At 39.8% G+C, this 19407-nt stretch overlaps 1 protein-coding gene across 8 annotated transcripts in view; it reads right to left on the bottom strand.

The window, feature by feature from the left end:
- Positions 1-19407, bottom strand: part of KDM4C (lysine demethylase 4C) — a 419898-nt gene that overhangs the window by 181086 nt on the left and 219405 nt on the right. For 6 of the 8 annotated variants that reach the window (XM_030919239.1, XM_010357540.2, XM_030919243.1 and 3 more), the window contains exons 9-12: positions 17764-17957; positions 14417-14655; positions 12154-12476; positions 7699-7807 (exon numbers count right to left, since the gene is read on the bottom strand). In XM_030919239.1, coding sequence (XP_030775099.1) covers positions 7699-7807; positions 12154-12476; positions 14417-14655; positions 17764-17957 — 865 coding nt within the window. Of the gene's footprint in view, positions 1-1498; positions 1828-2738; positions 2866-7698; positions 7808-12153; positions 12477-14416; positions 14656-17763; positions 17958-19407 lie in introns of those variants that run through there. The other 2 variants (XR_004053917.1, XR_004053916.1) reach the window with 2 other exon arrangements.

Below are 19407 nucleotides of genomic sequence, written 5' to 3'. Positions count from 1 at the left end.
CTAAACACAGTACACTTGGTTATCTGCATCTTTCCAACTTTCTGTGTTAATTATTCTAGAAATCGTAAAATTATAGTTGAAGAGTTGTAAGTAAAACTTTAGATTAATGGCAATCAGCTCTTTGGAAAAGCGGCCCTCAACCTGTCACCACATGCTATTTCAGGAGATTCACAATGCCCAAAATCCATACGTGAACTTACAGGGTAGGAACACTTATCATTCATGACCAAGCCTCAAATTTTACGCAGGAGGAAAGAGGGCAGAGAGACTTACCCAAAGTCAAAAAACATATAAAGCACAAAGTCAAGACTCCACAATCCATTGACTGTTAGTCAACCAGACTTTTATTCAGGGGGTGTTCAAAGATTTTGCAACTGCTTGTGCCAGATGCCCTAGAGGCATTAATCGCCAGCCTAAGATTCATTTTAAATTTCTCACTTAGAAGAAGAGGTATAAATTTGACCACATGGGTAGGAATTCTTAGAATAACTTTCTCTTCTATCATATTGCCCTTCACTACCCAAGCCTAAGTTTCAGGCAAGCAAGCTCTCTTATTTTTGTTTGTTTCTTGATTTTGTTTTCCACTTTTTCTTTTTCTCAAGTGTGTACTTAAGTAAAGGTGTAGGCTTTTAAGACTCTAGCTCAGAATGTCTGAGAGGTCCTTTAGCATCCTAGTTCTGATTGCTCTGCATCCATTATGGTCCTGGCAAATTTCTCCTAAACAGCCACAACTTGGCTCTCCCTTACCAATCAGCGGTCACTTTCTCCACCTCCTTTCAGCAACAACAAACAGTCATTATGTGCCAAACACTTTCTAACCCTCAAAACAACTCCTCCACGTGGCAGGTGCTGCTACCATCACTACTTTGTAAACGCAGGCACCAAGACATCACACAGTGAATAGAGTGCTGGAGCCGACTGACCCTGATTTGTTGGCATGGAGAGGTATTATCCTTTGTGCTATTTTTGCCTCTCTATGCACGTATAAAAGTTGTTTATTTTATATTATCCATTATTTCTAGTTGTTTTATACCTAGGGGATTATCAGGTAACCTACTCCATCATATTGATATGCCTAGTCTCTATAAAAAACACTTGTTTGGACAAATACAAAAGAAATGTTTGTTACAGAAAATATGAAAAATTATTAGCATAAAAAAAAAATTAAAATCACCTAATAACAGTCTTGCAATTTTCTTATAAATTTTGACTCCAGCAAAACTCCACTGTCAGCACAAGTATGTTAGCTATACTCACCACTAGCACATGGTGGGAATCACTGAGCAGAGCAGTATCACTGTGTCAGCAAATGTCATGTTCACGAAGTCCTCTGTACACTAGCAGGGCTTGTCCTTAGTTTACAATTGCATTAGAAACATCATTAACCTCATCTCTTAACCGAGGGGATTGGATACACAGTAAGCACAAAAGCAATGAGCAGACTAGAAGTAACAGCAGGAAAAGCTGGAAATTTTTTATTGAAAACAATTTTTCACTTTTTAATTGAAAACAATGTAGTAAAATAAGAAATGTTGGGAAACAAATGTACACATGTGCAGGATGAAAGCTTCAAAGAACAAACAATGCACCATGAGGCCAGGAGAAGGGGGGCGGGGGTGTGATAAAGCACATGTTCAGATACTGATGTCAATGCAGAATGATTATTAGCCCAACGTCACTTCAAGGGAAGTTCTGGAGTTGGCATCAGCACAATTAAAGTGCGGCTGATGAGAATGCTAGTGAGAAGAAGCATGCCATGGCTTAAAACATTTGTGAGTCTGAATGATATCAAAATGGGCAGCAAGGCAGCAAACACAGATACCAAACCTGGTGAGAGATGAGAAATTAATTACCTCATGGGTACAATGTGCACTATTCAGGTGATGGTTAGACTAAAAGTCCAGACTTCACCGCTATGCAGTATATCCATGTAATAAATCTGCACTTGTACCCCCTAAATATATTTTAAAATTTTAAACCTGCAGGGCCAGGCACAGTGGCTCATGCCTGTAGTCCCAGCACTTTGGGAGGCCAAGGTGGGCTGATCACGAGGTCAGGAGATCCAGACCATCCTGGCTACCACAGTGAAACCCCGTCTCTACTAAAAATACAAAAAATTAGCCAGGTGTGGTGGCGGGCACCTATAGTCCCAGCTACTCAGGAGGCTGAGGCAGGAGAATGGCGTGAACCCAGGAGGCGGAGCTTGCAGTGAGCTGAGATGCCGCCACTACACTCCAGCCTGTGACAGTGCGATGTAAGTACTTTCTGAAACTATCAAAAGATAATTACTTGCCTCAAAATGTTTCCAATGTAAACAAACCTAGTTGAACTGTATTTTCCCGCTTAACTTTATATTGGATGCATTATCCCAACAGTGCTAAACATGATACTTTGAAAACACTCTATACATATTTATGTTTCAAAGAATGGTTTTATAAAACAACAGAAATACAAACTGCAAAGAGTAGGAAATTTAAGTTCACTAGTGACTTCTCCTGAACTGATTTAGTCTTGATCTTTCTTCTTTTCTTCCTCACACGACACTCCTTTCTCAGCAATCAAAAGAAAAAAAAAATCCTAGGAAAAAACCCATTCTCTAATTAATGTGCTGAAGACAACAGTGTATGCATCATTCCTTTGTTGTGGGTGGGAAAAAAAAGCACTCTCAGGACCACCACAGACTGTACAACCACCATAGCCTAAATAAACTAGTCCTTAAGAAGGAGTCACTTACTGACCCAACGTGATGTCACAGCTCCAAAGCCCTCAAACTCCAAGGCACCAGCCACATCTGCAATGGGTCAGCTGCATTTTAACTCTGAGGTAATTATAGAAGCTGGCACAGTGGTAAAGAGATTTTCAATTCTGTCAAGATACAAAACTGAAAGAGCTGACATATTAAATATATAATGTATCACATTTCTACAGGTAATTAAAACAACATGTTTTTCTATACACATATATATGGAGACTATTTCCTGGACAAGGATTTACATTTTTCTTTTAATATGACAGTATGTAACACATTGAGGTATTTAACTTTTTAATGGCTGATTTCAAGCATTAGTGATTGCCTTATCCAGGGTATTCCTGCTCTTGAATCCGTAAGCGATTTAAGCTACCATGATTGCAGTGAAATGTTCACTACCAAAAGCATGATAGGGGAAGCAAAGGAGAGGAATGAGAGTGGGTAGACAGACACATGAAAGACAAAGAATATATCACAGTGTAAGGTGATCAGTGGTGCAAAAGAACTAAGCACATATGGAGTCTATGGGCAGGAGAGGTGGAAGAGGAGAGGTGAGTGGTGACAAGGGATTGAAACATTCCAAGAAGGAAAAGAGTGCCACAGGTAATGTAACAGCCTGGGCAAATGCATGGAAGCAAAAGCAGCAGGGGGAGGGTAAGGAAGAAGTTGTCTAAATCAGGGGTCCCCAACCCCCGGGTCATAGACCAGTGCCAGTCTGTGGCCTGTTAGTAAACAGGCCACACAGCAAGAGGTGAGCAGAGAGGCCTAAGCTCCACCTCCCGTCAGATCAGCAGTGGCATTATATTCTCATAGGAACACAAACCGTCTTACGAACCATGCATGTAAGGGATCTAGGTTGCACACTCCCTATGATAATCTAATGCCTGATGATCTGAGGCGGAACAGCTTCATCCCAAAACCATCTCCACCCCTATCCCCCCACCCCCATCCATGGAAAAAAACTGTCTTCTACAAAACCAGTGCCTGGTGCTAAAAAGGTAAGGGACTGACGGTCTAAACAGAAAGGACAACTCATGTAGGAAAGTTGAGGAAAATGAAGCTAGAGAGAAGGTAGCACTGAATGACAACTGGCTTCAAAGCCACACAGAGAAATAGAGCATTTAACCTGTAATGAAGCAGTTAACAATTCCAGGAAACATGAGAGCTTCTGAGCAGGCATCCTCACCAACAGGGAGGGGAGGGGAGGGGAGGGGAGGGGAGGGGAGGGGAGGGGAGGGGAGGGGAGGGGAGGGGAGGGGAGGGGAGGGGAGGGGAGGGGAGGGGAGGGGAGGGGAGGGGAGGGGAGGGGAGGGGAGGGGAGGGGAGGGGAGGGGAGGGGAGGGGAGGAAGGAAGGAAGGAAGGAAGGAAGGAAGGAAGGAAGGAAGGAAGGAAGGAAGGAAGGAAGGAAGGAAGGAAGGAAGGGAAGGGAGAAATAAATACTGCCACAGATTTCTAAGCTGGCTGCCCCTCAGGGTTCATCACTTCTTTTTTTTTTGAGACGGAGTCTGGCTCTGTCGCCCAGGCTGGAGTGCAGTGGCCCGATCTCGGCTCACTGCAAGCTCCGCCTCCCGGGTTCACGCCATTCTCCTGCCTCAGCCTCCCGAGTAGCTGGGACTACAGGCACCCGCCACCTTGCCCGGCTAGTTTTTTGTGTTTTTTAGTAGAGACGGGGTTTCACCGTGTTAGCCAGGATGGTCTCGATCTCCTGACCTCATGATCCGCCCGTCTCGGCCTCCCAAAGTGCTGGGATTATCATCACTTCTAATATGGCCAGAGAAAAGAGCATTGCCCTCTCCCCCAAGTGCATGGGTGCACAAGAGCATGCACAGTTCACCCATGCACTTCATATACATCCTCATTCCCTATGGACAGTGAACTCAGAAAAGAGCAGGAATATGCCAATAATATCAACAAATGGCAACAGAAGAATACCTACATATCCTGGACGAATACCTACATATCCTGGATGCTTCGAGAATAAAACAACCCAAACAGCTCTGCTTAATCAGTCTAGGTTTCAATACATTTGTATAATTTTTAAACAACTGGGCATTAAACAGAATTTTAATTGAAGTTTCAGTCACCTTATCCAGCTGCCTAACCTTATAAAAAAATGCAACCGAAAAACATTTCAATTAAAAGAAAAAAAGACGCAGTTCAGTATTTTCATTTAAATTATAAAATATAAACATATGTAGTATATATTTAAGATTATTTTTCACCAAAAAATAAGTTAGATGCTAATTTTTATGTAAAGACACATTCTAATCATCATTCTTTTATTATATAGACCCCTCTTCTCCACCACCACCAACTTTCATGTTTTGCTGTTCAACATGGAAAATCTTTTCCCAGAAAATAACAGGCTAAGAGTCACAAAGTCCTTCCTGATCCTGTAATTACAGGATGTGCCACCAGTCAGAATGATCTATGGCATTTCAGGTTATTTGAGTATCAAAGAGCCACTGCACTGTTCTAAAGAGAAGAGCAATGTACAAGTGGCTCATCTCTCAGTGGCATAGCAGCTCCCAGAGGTCCTGGACCAAGTCACTTTCCCCTGTGCAGCCTTTCTGTTAGGAAGAAACTCTCCAGCTTCAATACAGAAATGCTCATTCACCAATAGAAGACACTGATTGTTGTTTAAAGATGCAAAACTCTCTGATGCTCTAATATAGTTATGTTCCTATATATGAGGAGTGCAAAAGGAGCAGACTAGTGAGCGCAGAAAATCCCCAAAACAAGTTGGATTTGGAATTGTATGCTCCCAGTGAGCAAAACACTCACTGCACATCACAATCTAACAATGATAACGTTTATTCACTTTCAATTTTGCAGGCAACTTAGACACAGAGGCAAATGGCTGAGGTAACATTCAAGTTCCCAGCGATGTAAATAATTTACTTCGGGCAACAGAATATTCTCTGTTGTCAGTTTGAAAGCTTGTAAAAACCTTAAGCCATCACAAAACTTCTCTGATTTTTCTAATCAATTCTGAAAAATCCCCAGAGGTCACCAGGGGTCCTTAACATATTAGAGAGGAAAGAAAGACTGTTGCAAAAGCTACAATCATCATTTCTACAAAATATTTAACCTCAAACCCTTGAGACGACTTCATCAAACCAATCCATTTATAAATTTTGCAAGCTATACAAACTGAAATCAGAACTGCTTTCCAAAAGAAACTCTGGGCCAATTTATGATGGCCCATATCAAAATAAACTTCCTAGGCAAATAAGGACAGAGGAGAAAGTAGCCTTCTCCATGTATTGGTACAGCCTTAGCATAGCCTATTCCCTTCAGAAAAGTTATACTGAAGAGAGTCCACCATGGAAAAGGGTAATTACAATCATGACTATTGTACATTAAGTATTAATTACTTTATACAGAATTGTCATATAATTGTCTTAACACTAAAGGGAAAATGGTTTGTACTGGGTATAATAAAGTAGAAAAAAAAAAAGAACTCAACATTGTGATATATGCAAATAAATGCAAATATGTCACGTTACTTCTATTACTAGAGTTAGAATTCAACCGTGGGTTGGTTTTATAGAAACTACTATGATCCCTAATCCCTACATTCATGATATTTTTACTTTTTTATGATACAGGGTCTCCCCAAGGTGCCCAGGCTGGTCTCAAATTCCCGAGCTCAAGCAATCCTCCCACCTCTGCTTCCTAAGTAGCTGGGACTACAGGCATCAGCCACTATGCCCAGCCATGATCTTGTTTTCTAACTAAATATGGAACATAAGTGAAAAGTGAGGGAAAGAGGGGGAAAAATCTGTGAAAGATATCTATCTACTCTGATACATTTATTTAAACAAGAAACGTGAGCTTCTTGTTACTCACTTAACAGCATTCTCACAGACACGTGACCTTAGTTAATAATTTCCATAAGTAAAACTGGAGAATACTTCAGAGAAGGATTCTTAACAGAAAACCTGCCTGAATTAATCCTCTAGACACAGAAAAAACAAGGCCTTCATGATGCTAAGAGACATTTACAAGACACTTACTAGTCAGGGATCTGATTTTGAATTTGAGGCAATAAAAATTTCTTTTTTATAAAAGAAAGGTAAGAAAGGTAACCAGGCACACAGTGGCTAATGCTTATAATCTCAGCACTTTGCGGGGCTCAGGCAGGAGAACTGCTTGAGCCCAGGAGTTCAAGACTAGCCTGGGCAATAGCAAAACCCATCTCTACAAAAATTTTTTTTTTTTTTAAATTAACCAAGCGTGATGGTGCATGCCTGTGGTCCCAGCTGCTTGTGGGGGCTGAGGTAGGATTACTTAGGCCTGGGAGGTTGAGGCTGCAGTGAGCCGTGATCACCCTCCACTGCACTCCAGCATGAATAACAGAGCGAGACCCTGTCTTAAAAAAAGGACAAAAAGGGGAAAAAGATAAATTTACATCCAGGAATGGTAAATGATTATAAATGAAACTGTGTTACATCCAGCTGCATCACAGCAATCTAGTGAAGGAAAAAGGATTTTTCATCCCACACCAGTTACAAAAGGATACGGAAAAGGATATGGCACATAGATTTTTACTGAAGGTGGTTAAATTAATGTAAAGAGTTCAAGTTAAAAGTAAAGACAATGTAAAGAAACCTACAGCATGTTAACTCTAAAATCCAACATCTTTAGGAAATGAGTCTCAGCTTCTTCTGTAGAACTCTAAAACATATGTCAAGGCTGACTGATTTTACCCCATGACATAAAACTGGAAGACTTTTACCAGTAATAAGGCTAGCTTATATGAAGTAACTCTTTAACTCTAAGTTCCAAATTCCTTTTACCTGTAAATTGTTTATTATGTATGATCTCCTAATAGTATGCATTTGCTACTTGTTGAATTTGTTTTCTATCCAGCAATTTTTTATAATAGTTTGTTTTACACACCAAAAAAAAAAAAAAAAAAATCCTAAAAGGGTCACCATCTCACCTTCATCACTTGGTGCCTGCTGCTTCACAAGAGTCATCGGGGATCTTGCTGGAGGCCTGCTAAGTGGATGGCGCCAACTCTTAGAGGTTTTGTTCTCTCCCTCTGTTATCTAGTTACAGAACAAAAAAGGTGGAGAAATACCATTATCAAAAACAAACTACAAAAAAACAACAACAACAAAAAAAAAAAAACCCTACAGTTCACAATGATTTATAACTTAATGTTGAAGAAATCTTGTGGTTGTTTACCTCTTGGGGAATTAGTCTTTTAAGAAATTTAACCTTAAGGTCAAAAGAAATAGGAATCAATTATAGTAATTTTACCCAGAGGTCAATTAACTCTTCTTCTACTTTGTATTAAAATACAAACTGTAGGGCAGGGTAAGCCTATTAAACCTGCAATAAGCTAAACAGTTAGCAAGTTTTCTAAAGGTCTTACAACTAATCTACATTTAGGATTATAGGCCAGGCACAGTGGCTCATGCCTGTAATCTCAGCATTTTGGCAGGCCAAGGTAGATGGATCACTTGAGCCCAGGAGTTTGAGACTAGCCTGGTCAACCCAGGGAGACTCTGTGTCAATAATTTAAAAAAAAAAAATTAGCCAGGTCTAGTAGCATATGCCTATGGTCCCAGCTGCTCAGGAGGCTACGGTGGGAGGATCGCTTGAGTCCAGGAGGTCGAGGCTGCAATAAGCCAAGATCATACCACTGAACAACAGCCTGGGTGACAGGGCAAGACCTTGTCTCCAAAAATAAATAAGTAAATCTAAGATTGCATTCTCATAAAAATACAGGACTGTGGCTCTTGGTCACGTCTAAGATGTTCCCATGTTAACATTTAGCAAGGAATTTTATTTTCTATCCTCCCAGAGAAGACAATCCTGCAAAGTTGAGGCTGTATACTTCTTTCCATTCAGAAATGTATCACCACTTCTAGATCATATACATAAACAGTCAAACAAGAAACCAAAAGTATTCTCTTTTTTTAATGATGCATTAATGCCATGTTGAAACCACTTAAATTTTACCAATGATTTTTTTGGCCTGAGATTTACAGACTATATATTCCTTTCCCAGGTAGAAAGTCTTGTGTATCCTTACACCTTCCAGCTAGGACCCACCTTTTAAGCTCTCTTGCTTGCACAACGCAAAATTTTTAAAGGCACGAGGAGGGGAAAGAGGATATCAGAGAGAGTTTGAACCCAGCGGGCTTACCTGAAGAGTTGACTATGAAAGAAAACAATCTTAGTCTTCTTCCTGGTAAGCTGAAGAAGCAGTGGCCAGATATAGAGAAACTACTCTGGCCTCTGACTCCAACATATGATTCTAAGAAAATGTGTAAGACCACTGTAATCAAAGCTAGGAATAAGAAAAGAATGACAAATGCAATATAGGAAGACAGCTACCTATGTTTATAATAGCTAATAAAACAACATGGGAAATTATAACTCAGCCAAGAAGAAATATCAACACACTACTGTGCACCATACTGTTGTCATAGCTGGAGCTATAACAGGATAAATTACGTCAGGTTTCGCTCTCAAGAAGCGTAGATTATAGAGGGTTAAGGGAATATATAATAAATGAATAAGACCGGGCGCGGTGGCTCAAGCCTGTAATCCCAGCACTTTGGGAGGCCGAGACGGGCAGATCATGAGGTCAGGAGATCGAGACCATCCTGGCTAACACGGTGAAACCCCGTCTCTACTAAAAAAAAAAAATACAAAAAATTAGCCGGGCGAGATGGCGGGCGTCTGTAGTCCCAGCTACTCGGGAGGCTGAGGCAGGAGAATGGCGTAAACCCGGGAGGCGGAGCTTGCTGTGAACTGAGATCCGGCCACTGCACTCCAGCCTGGGCGACAGAGCGAGACTCCGTCTCAAAAAAAAAATAAATAAAATAAAATAAAAAATAAAAAATAAATAAATGAATAAATCGTATTTATCAGATATTTCTCGGTAAATATGCAACGAAGAAAAATAAAGGACAAAGGAACAGAAAGTGATGGGGAGGGGCAGTTTTATAGGGTAATCAGAGAAGGCCTTTCTGATACAGTGATACTTGGGGGGAACTTTGAGTGCATACATATGATTATCTGGGGGAGGAGTATTTGGGGGAGCAAGAATAGCACGTAAAGTGAGAACATACGTAGTGTGTTCCAGGCACAGCATGGAGCCCAAGATGGATGGATGGATGGGTAGACAGAGTTTAAAATATAACATTAATACTTATTGAGTAGATCAACTAACACCAGCAGCTATCAGTATACACTAATGACTAAAAAACACTGACCAAAACTACACAAAAATTAAGTGGGGCGGTATTACATCTAGGAGTTATCCAACACCATGATGTAAGAAAAGAATGTCATGCAGCTATTCTTACGGGCAAGCCAAGCCTCTCAGCCTTCAATAGCAATGTTGGTTTCTCTGCTGTCAGTCTTTGCTCGGGGAAATGATAAAGATGAAGGAAAAGAGCACTAGATCTATAATCACCTTCCTTGAGAGCAAAGAAATCTGAAACTTTCAGCTCCATTCTACTTTAAAGAATGTCACTAAATGTAACTAAAGCGGGCATTTGACTCATTCACCTGTCCAAAGAATATCTGCTCGGCTACATTTAATTCATTCATGAAATTAAGTTATAAATTTTTTTTTCCTTTTTTTATTGAGACAGAGTCTCGCTCTGTCCCCCAGGCTGGAGTGCAGTGGTGCGATCTCGGCTCACTGCAAGCTCCGCCTCTTGGGTTCACCCCATTCTCCTGCCTCAGCCTCCTGAGTAGCTGGGACTACAAGCGCACACCACCAGGCCCGGCTAATTTTTTTGTATTTTTAGTAGAGATGGGGTTTCACCGTGTTAGCCAGGATAGTCTTGATCTCCTGACCTCGTGATCTGCCCGCCTCGGCCTCCCAAAGTGCTGGGATTACAGGCATGAGCCACTGCGCCTGCACCCCCGTCTTTCTTTTTAAGAGACAGAGTCTCTTACTCTGTCACCCAGGATAGAGCACAGTGGTGGGATCACAGCTCACTGCAGCCTTGAATTCCTGATCTCGAGTGATCCTCCCACCTTAGCCTCCTTAGTAGCTAGGACCACAGGCACACACCACTAAATTTTTCTTTAATTTTTTTTGTAGACACAGGGTCTGACCATGTTGCCCAGGCTCATCTCGAACCTCTGGGCTCAAGGGATCCTCCCACCTCGGTCTCTCAAAGTGCAGGGATTACAGAAATGAGCCACCACATTTGGCCAAAGTTGTAAATTTTGCTTACTAGTATGTGAATGCCATTTTCAGACTACTCTTAGGCGCCTCTTCAAAGAAACCAGACCATATTTTTTTTCATCTTTCTTGTTTTTGATAAGTGTTTATAAATTCACTGAGATATACAATTCTACATAAAAAGATAAACGCTATTGGGTCAAATCAGAAAAGTATATTTAATTAACATTTTGCGACTGATGAGAAGCAGGGTATTCAAAGTTGCTATCTTTATACAACCTCCCTTGCTCCTACTCAGGGACACAAAGACCTGTTTTGAATTGAAACGAGCAGGAGCAGTGTCTGTTCTGCAGCCAGCGCAACTTGTCAGTTCAAACAATTACTCCTTCCTCATCCACTTGAATTCCCTAATCCGGTTGGATACATCAAAAAAAATACTGAATTCTGACAACTGCTACAGACAGTCCTACCTCCCCTGATCCACTCTTACGACTACATGGACAGTTTCTACTGAATATGGAATATTAATACTGCACAAGGACAATAATGTACAATTTTCCAAAAAGTCACAATGGGAAGCTAAATAACACAGAGGAGTCTTTTCTCAGAGGCAAAGACCTCTTTCGAGGAGGGGGCAGGACAAGAAAGGTCACCCTGGTCCTGAGATTCAGGGTCCATGAGGAAAGAGTAAGAAGAAAGCATGACCAGGTGAGTCCTGACAGTGAAACAGAAGCTGTGGGAAGGCTGGGACCAGGAGGAATTAACTATTAGCAGGAAGTAGTCAGTGCCCAGCAGGTGAATTCTTCTGCAAGTGACAGAACAATTCTGTGATCTTTACTGTATCAATGTCAATATGACTGTGACTTTGTACTATAGTATTCTAAGATGGTAGCATTGGGAGAAACTGAGTAAAGGGTACAAAGAATCACTGTGCACTATTTCCTACAACTGCATATAAATCTATAATTCCCTCAAAATAAAGAGTTTAATTTTTTAACAAAAAAAAGAAAACCAAGCGTCGACATGTGGCCATAAGCTGCATGTGCTGAAGTATCACTATGTGAGCCACAGCTCACAAAAGGCTTACCTCCCAGTTACTGAATGAATATGAGTAAGACCCATAAATGTAAAATGTTACTTATCTGTGCCCTAAAGGAGGATTTCAGTGTACAGAATGTTGTTTTCAAAATGTGCTTTCACCATACAATGAATATGGTAAAAATGGATATTGCCACATACACTGGGGACTTTGAAGCCATTTCTCTCTCCACTGGGGACCGCTGGGATTTCCCCAGGTTCAAGGCCATTCCCATGGCTCTCCACATCACTCTCTTCTTCCTCTGTTAACACATCATTACTCTCTGACACTGATGAGCATGACTGAGGTGACTTTGGCCATGAAAGCTTGGGTGGGTCTGATTTCTCGGGCTTCTCATAACCACTAGATAATGGAATGGAATCATCAGCCTCACTGAGTATAGAAGGTTCACTTCTACATGCATAAGCTTTGTCATCCTCAGTTTTTATGTCTTCTGTTACAGATGTACTTAAGCAGCTGTTTCCTGAGGATAAAACAGAAGACTGTTAATAAATCTTGCATTGTATTATTACTAAGTAGAATTAGTAAACTATTCCCAACTGATTCCATATCTTACACACACATGCATACGCATGCACACACACATACATGCACATACACAAAACAAGCCTCATTTGTACCCATCACATACTAGCTCTGATACTGAACAATCTAGTTCTTCTACTTAAGTATTATGCCAGGGTTCAAAATCTGGAGATCAGCGTGCAAAGAACCATAGAGTGACAGAACTAATGAAATTGAGGGCCCTTAGGCAAAACCATCCAGCAATTCATAAACTGGCTAATTAAACATAGTATAAGAGAAAGCATAATGAGGGGCCGGGCACGGTGGCTCACATGTGTAATCCCAGCACTTCGGGAGGCCAAGGCAGGTGGATCACTTGAGGCCAGAAGTTCGAGATCAGCCAGGCCAACATGGCAAAACCCCAGCTCTACTAAAAATATAAAAATTAGTCGGGCATGGTGGCGCACACCTGTGGTCCCAGCTACTCAGGAGGCTGAGGCAAGAAAACTGCTTGAACCTGGGAGGCAGAGGTTTCAGTGAGCTAAGATTGTGCCACAATACTCCAGCCTGAGCGGCAGAGAGAGAGTCTATCTCAAAAAAGAAAAAAAAAAAAAAAGGACTATAACAAAATATCCGTATGTATTGCCTAATTCTCTTTTCTGCATTTGTTGTAATTCCCTTCGCTACCTTCTCTACCTTGCTATCTCGTATCCATTCATCGAAACTCAATTCAGATATCACCTTTGCCAAGAAACCTTGGATCTCCAGCTTTTGTGTGTTTGAAGTCCTTCCTTGGTAAACCAGCAACATCCTAAGCGATCTCTATAATGCTACTTACCACACTGGATTGTAATTATGTGGTTATTTGCCTAGCTCTCCACCAAAACACGAACTCATTTTTTAAAAGTTCTGTGGTTTAAACTCTATCCACACAGCTATTTCAAGAGCAAAGGCAATGAGGCTGGAGAAGCAGCTGAGGACCAGTTCAGGACTGTATGAGGACTTTTTCTTTTATTGTAGGTAGAATAATACTAATAAGAAGGTAGTGAGAAGACCTAAGCTTCTTTTCTTTTAAAGATCACTCTGATGGTAACCTGGAGAACTGACTAGCTGGCGTGACTACAGCTGACACTCCTGAATAAGAAGGGAGCAATTGCTGCAGTCGTCCAGGCAAGAGCAATGGTGCCATGAGTGAGGGCGAAGCAGCAGAGGGAGTCAGATTCTGGCAGAGGGGGGAATCCCATGAGGAAGGATTTACAGGATGAGAAGTATGAGAGGAACACAAGGATTAGCTTGATTATTACGAGACAAAAACTCCAACAAATATGAAAGAGGCAAATCATTAAAGCAGTTTCAGAAAAAATATGCTACCAAAGGGAGAAAAGGCAAAGTAGCTGAGATTTTTAGACAATTGTTTTAGTACAGAAGAGAAGCGAGGGGACTATACATGTCATTTCACTAGGTTGACTTTTTATTATTGTTGTTGTTCTTAAAACCTTGATCTTTATTTTCTTCTTAAGTCGAAAGCTAAGAATCTACAAAGACTCATCGATAATTGGTTTTCTCTACTCATGTGAATTCAAAAGAAGCCTTCCAAAAATGTATATTGTAAATTGAGTTGCACTAAAAAAAAAAAAAAATCTCATTTTAGTATCTTCTTTTTTATTAAACCAAATAGGTACTGCTGGCTGCTGGTCTCACAATTCTGTGACACACAGCAGTGAGGCTTTGTATAATATCCCCTGGGACTCTTGGTTGAGTTACCCCATGACTTTGGGTAGATTATTGATTAAGCTACGTGGACTAGTCAGATACTTGTCATAGTGAACATAGGTTTAAGACATGTGATCATCAACCACCTACTACTTATATGTGAAACATAATCAACCATCTTCTCACCTGAGAGTTTGATATGATCTGATAAATTCTGATCCACCTGCATCCTGCTAGCAGAGGACTCTTCTTCTGAAGGTGCTTCTGTGTTCCTCAGCTTCGCTGCTGCTTCTGACTTTTCATTGACCTTGAGGTCATCTGTGCCTGAGTCGGGGTTAGGGACCTCTGCCCCATCAACTTCAGCTGACACTTCCTCTTCCTCCTCAGCCTTAGGCCTTTTAGAGGTAGATCTAGCACACTGGAAGCTGTCAACAAGAAAAGCAGTGGTCAGAGGGGGATGTTTGCAATGGATATGAAAAACACATCCCAATATAAATGTCATTTTCACTTGCTTAAAGAAGGAAAAAACTGACATTGTTAATCACTATGCCAAGTCAATGTTCACAACTGAAATATTAAATTTGAAATCAAAATCTTAAGAACAATTCTCAGATCAATCAATAAAATTTTAAAATTCACACAACTGTAAATAATTATTAAACATTATTTTGAAAAAGGGCCATTGCTAAAATTTTGTAGCAATATTTTAAAAGTCTGAAAATAAAAATAAAGTAAAAAATGTTGAGAGAGAAACAAAATCAATAAATAAAATATTTAGATAATGAAGAAAATAAATGAAAAATCAGGATATCCTGTAAAGCTAGTGCTAAAAGTAAATTTTTTATATTTCAAGGTAAACTACTGACTACTTTTCATTAACTTTATATAATTGTCAGGTATGTATGAAAATAGTTCAAATTAAATGCCAATTCATCAACAGCTAAAGGGTTTAAAACAGAAACAAGGCTAACTGGTACGTGGGTGTGGGTGTGGGTGTGGGTGTGGGTGTGGGTGTGGGTGGGGGTGTGGGTGGGGGTGGGGGTGGGTGTGTGTGTGTGTGTGTGTGTTTCATAAAGACACTGTCTCACTATATTGCCCAGGGTGGTCTAGAACTCCTGGCCTCAAGTGATCCTCCCTCACTGGCCTTCCAAAGTGCTGGGATAACAGGCATGAGCCACCACATCCGGCCTAATTTTATGTATTTAACATCATATATCAACATACTATTTTCGGAGTGAACACAATTTTTATCTTCTTCCTCTCTATTTTCCAGCAAGTCACTTGATAGCTTTGGCATATATGCTTTTTACATATGAAACAAACATTCCTAACAACTAGGAACAATTACAAATCAACTCAAAGCAACAGTGTCCAAAACACACCCATATGTATTACACACATCCGGGAAACCACCACAGGACTAAGCACTGTACAAAGTCAGGGAGAGCAGAGAATAGGGTGGCCAGCGATAACCTATATAAATCAGCTTTCCCTGCTGCTGATGGCAGTAACAGTAGTAGTATCGTCATCACCATCATCACTTTTGTTGCAAATCCATGCATTGGCTGATGTGGGAAAATCTCAACATTATAAACATTTCACACGGTAGTACGTGTGAAAAAAAAAGAAGGCTGACGTGTGCTTGAGACGTCAATGAATCATTTCCTTCATCAGACTTCCCTAAATGGGATATTTCCAAAGGGAGATCAATAATCTCTAAATATCAAGCCACAAGGCTGAGCATATTAAACAAGCCCATAGTCAGGCTTTCTAACTAGGTAAGCAAGTTCCATTGATTATTTGAACCCACTGACAAGTATTTAGATCTGCTCAAGTGTCATAAATCTATGGTCTCTATCAACCCAAAAGGCCCACTGTGGTTAATAACTGGAAACCAAGTCATACACCTAATGAAAATACTGTGTTTTCCATCCACTAAAGAACAATGTTCAAGATGTTCTCCTGGTATGTATTCTGAACTCAGGATTGGATACTGCCTCCTCCCAATGTTGGCTTCTTTAGTGCTATGAATTAACACATTTATCAAAAACACTGACTGTCCAAATTAGTATTTCTCAAACTTTTCTTGAATGTAACACACAGTGAGTTATACATTTCAGATAGTGGCACTATATACCACAGACACACATGCTCACACGTCATGAGTGAATATTTGCCCTTATCACAGAGGAAGCACTACAATAGTTTTTATTCTATTTTACCACCTCATTTTAAAATGTTGGTCCTGACCTACTAACAAACACATTGAAGTCATTGCGGTAAACTATAGGGTGAAATATCAACACCTGAGTTAGTTCTGCACCTCAGGTCTAGCTCTTATAAAATGCCGAAGTTTGACTCCGTGTTACTAAGGTTCTTTCACTCACTACCATTTTAAATTAGCAGAAAACAAATATCAGGGAAAAGAAAAGACAGAAAATAAGCATCATAAGTCTGGGCAAAGATGCAAAATTATGGTGTTACTTAGTTAATATCAAAAAAGGTGGAAACACTCTACAGGGGATAAAACACATGCAGGCATTAAAAATTATGTTGCAGCAAATCAATCAGTTACATGAAAAAAACACTCAAAACTCATCATCAGATTGTTAATAGAGCATGGCCCCAAATTTGGAAAGATATATAATATTCATAAAATACATAATAAATACATAGGTAAAGGATATATACAAAATGTTAACACTGGTTATCTCTGGATAGTGAGGTTATGAGTGATATGGGATTCCTTCATTATTCTTTTCCTTATTTTACAAATTTCCTCCAATGCACAAATATTACTTTTATAATCTGAAAGAAAAACAATGAGTAATATTGAAGAGGAAAATTTAATATAAAATTGGAAAACATAAGAGCCTTAAAAGGTAGCCTAAGGACCTGAGCAATACAACACACACCCTATTCAATAGGTTTTAAAACAACAAGATGCCCACAGCAGATCTAAAAGCTTTTGAAATGATCCTGGCCACAAAGACGGAATGGAGAATAAAGTTCACAAGGATAAGCATGTTTCAGAAATGCCATGTGCTGTGTTTTACATCTTACAAAAGAATAAAACCAAGTGCATAAAATGTAGTAAAATATAAGCATCCAGATGACAGTAGTAGCTCGGATGTTGGACAAATGAAGAAGATGACCACTAAAGCCAAAAAGCAAAATGGTGGCAAAATGAAAAAGTGGAAAATCAAGTTATTGATTAACATATGGAAATGCACAGAAAGGAACAATACAACCATAAAATACATTCATGTAAGTGGTCTAACAAGTTCTATATTGTTCTATTTGCCATGTAGAGTAACTTCAGGAATATTCTCAAACAAAATAAATATACATCTCTTCCTACATTGTATTTATTACACATCTAACAGTTAAAAATAATTTGTGTCACATTTTCAGAAAGGTATTAAGTTATGATGAATCAATAGAAAAAGCAAGTAAATTGCCACACCCAATGACCCATTTTAACTGAGAAAACACTACAGGCAAGGAGGGTCAGTGGGGTGAGGGGTCATTACCTCCGGGATGCTTTTCTTACTTTCCTCCTTCTCTGCAGCCATGCTTTTACTTCAGGGGTGGATGCTGGAGTAGGCTTCGTGTGATCAATGGTATATATATCCTTTCCTTGTTTCCAAAGCTGATACCTGTCTGGCTGAAATTTCCTCACAAAGATATCCATTGAAATTTTCACCATGTCTTTCCTGCAAGTGCACTGAAACACAACCAGGTTGGAGAGTGTTAAACATTTTGCTAACTATACAGTAACACAGAGTTGGTCCTTGAACACACCATCCATGAATACTTAGTCACTACATAATGGAGGATAATGCATTACATCATCAAACATTCAGTGGGTGATAAACCCAATTTCTTCTGAATAGAGATGAGAATCTATATATTCACATTTATAATGTGGTTTTAATGGCTTGTGGACCTCATAGGGAACTACGTACCAAGAAAAACTAAAAGGAAAGAGTGCTCATTTGGAAGCATCTCTGCAATGGAAAGACTATCTGCCCATCACAATGATGTGTCAATGAACTGAGCACTAAAAGGTCTATAAAGCTGAAAACCTGGGTTGTCAACAAATAAAACAACCCAATGAATGTGTGATTAGAATACTTTAACCAATGAGTTGAGATAAATTTACTCCAAGATATATTTTGTTATATTTATGGTTATTAACAAACTGTCATAAGGTAACCCAAAATTAGGAGCAAATGAATAGCCTTTTCTACATCACATTACATACAACATCCAATACCATTAACAACAACAAACATATCCACTAAAAAAAGACATGGGGTAAAGGCGAAAAGTTCAAAGAAAAAATTATTTTGATCTACTATGCCTTTAATTCTCATGAATACATAGTTATCAGTCACATCTTATTAACCAAGTTTTCTACAAAGACTTCACGCAAAGTTTTATCAGGTCTAGGCCAACACTAAGCAACAGGGAAGTTATCATTCAAATGGTGGTGCATAAATAATCTCCAAGATTTAACTGATACACCTTGACAATCCCTAACATACCTGGTAACAGACTGACTGAACAGTTTTGACACAGTAAGACTTTAGATATCTTGGTGATACAATTATCACCTCCATGCAAATTAACTCCAAAGTCTTAATAATATCCAAACCCAAACTCCCACCAGAGTTCTCATCCTAATGACCATTACATTCAAAATACCTACACTCAATGTCTTTAACTGCAAACCACACTGTCTATACCAAATGATACCACAGTTCTATTCTCCTACATTCATAGTCCACATTTCCTAGACACTCCCTACGCCTTCACCCCTAAAAATTCAGCCTTGTCTCCATATACAGTGTCTCCTGTCTCAATTCCTTCTGCCAGCTGCACTGCCAGGCCTTGAATCTTAGCATAGAAGGCTCATTTCCCTGCCTGTCATTTCTCCTAACAATAATCCATCATTACAGCTGTTACTTTCATCTCCCCCAAATATCTTACAATCATTCATTCCTGAGTTCAATAAGGTGTAATCACCCTGCTTTTCCTTTAGAATAAGGTCTAAATTTATGAGCCTGGCATTAAGGGTTCCAAGATTTTACTCCACCAATGAGATTTTCAGCTTTCTCTCCCACAGCAAGTCAACATGAATATTCCTCTTCAACCCAAGTTATGGGAGCCCA

Source organism: Rhinopithecus roxellana, chromosome 16, assembly GCF_007565055.1.
Source record: "Rhinopithecus roxellana isolate Shanxi Qingling chromosome 16, ASM756505v1, whole genome shotgun sequence".
Classification (NCBI taxonomy): Eukaryota; Metazoa; Chordata; class Mammalia; order Primates; family Cercopithecidae; genus Rhinopithecus; species Rhinopithecus roxellana.
This window is presented reverse-complemented; position numbering and strand designations above follow the sequence as displayed.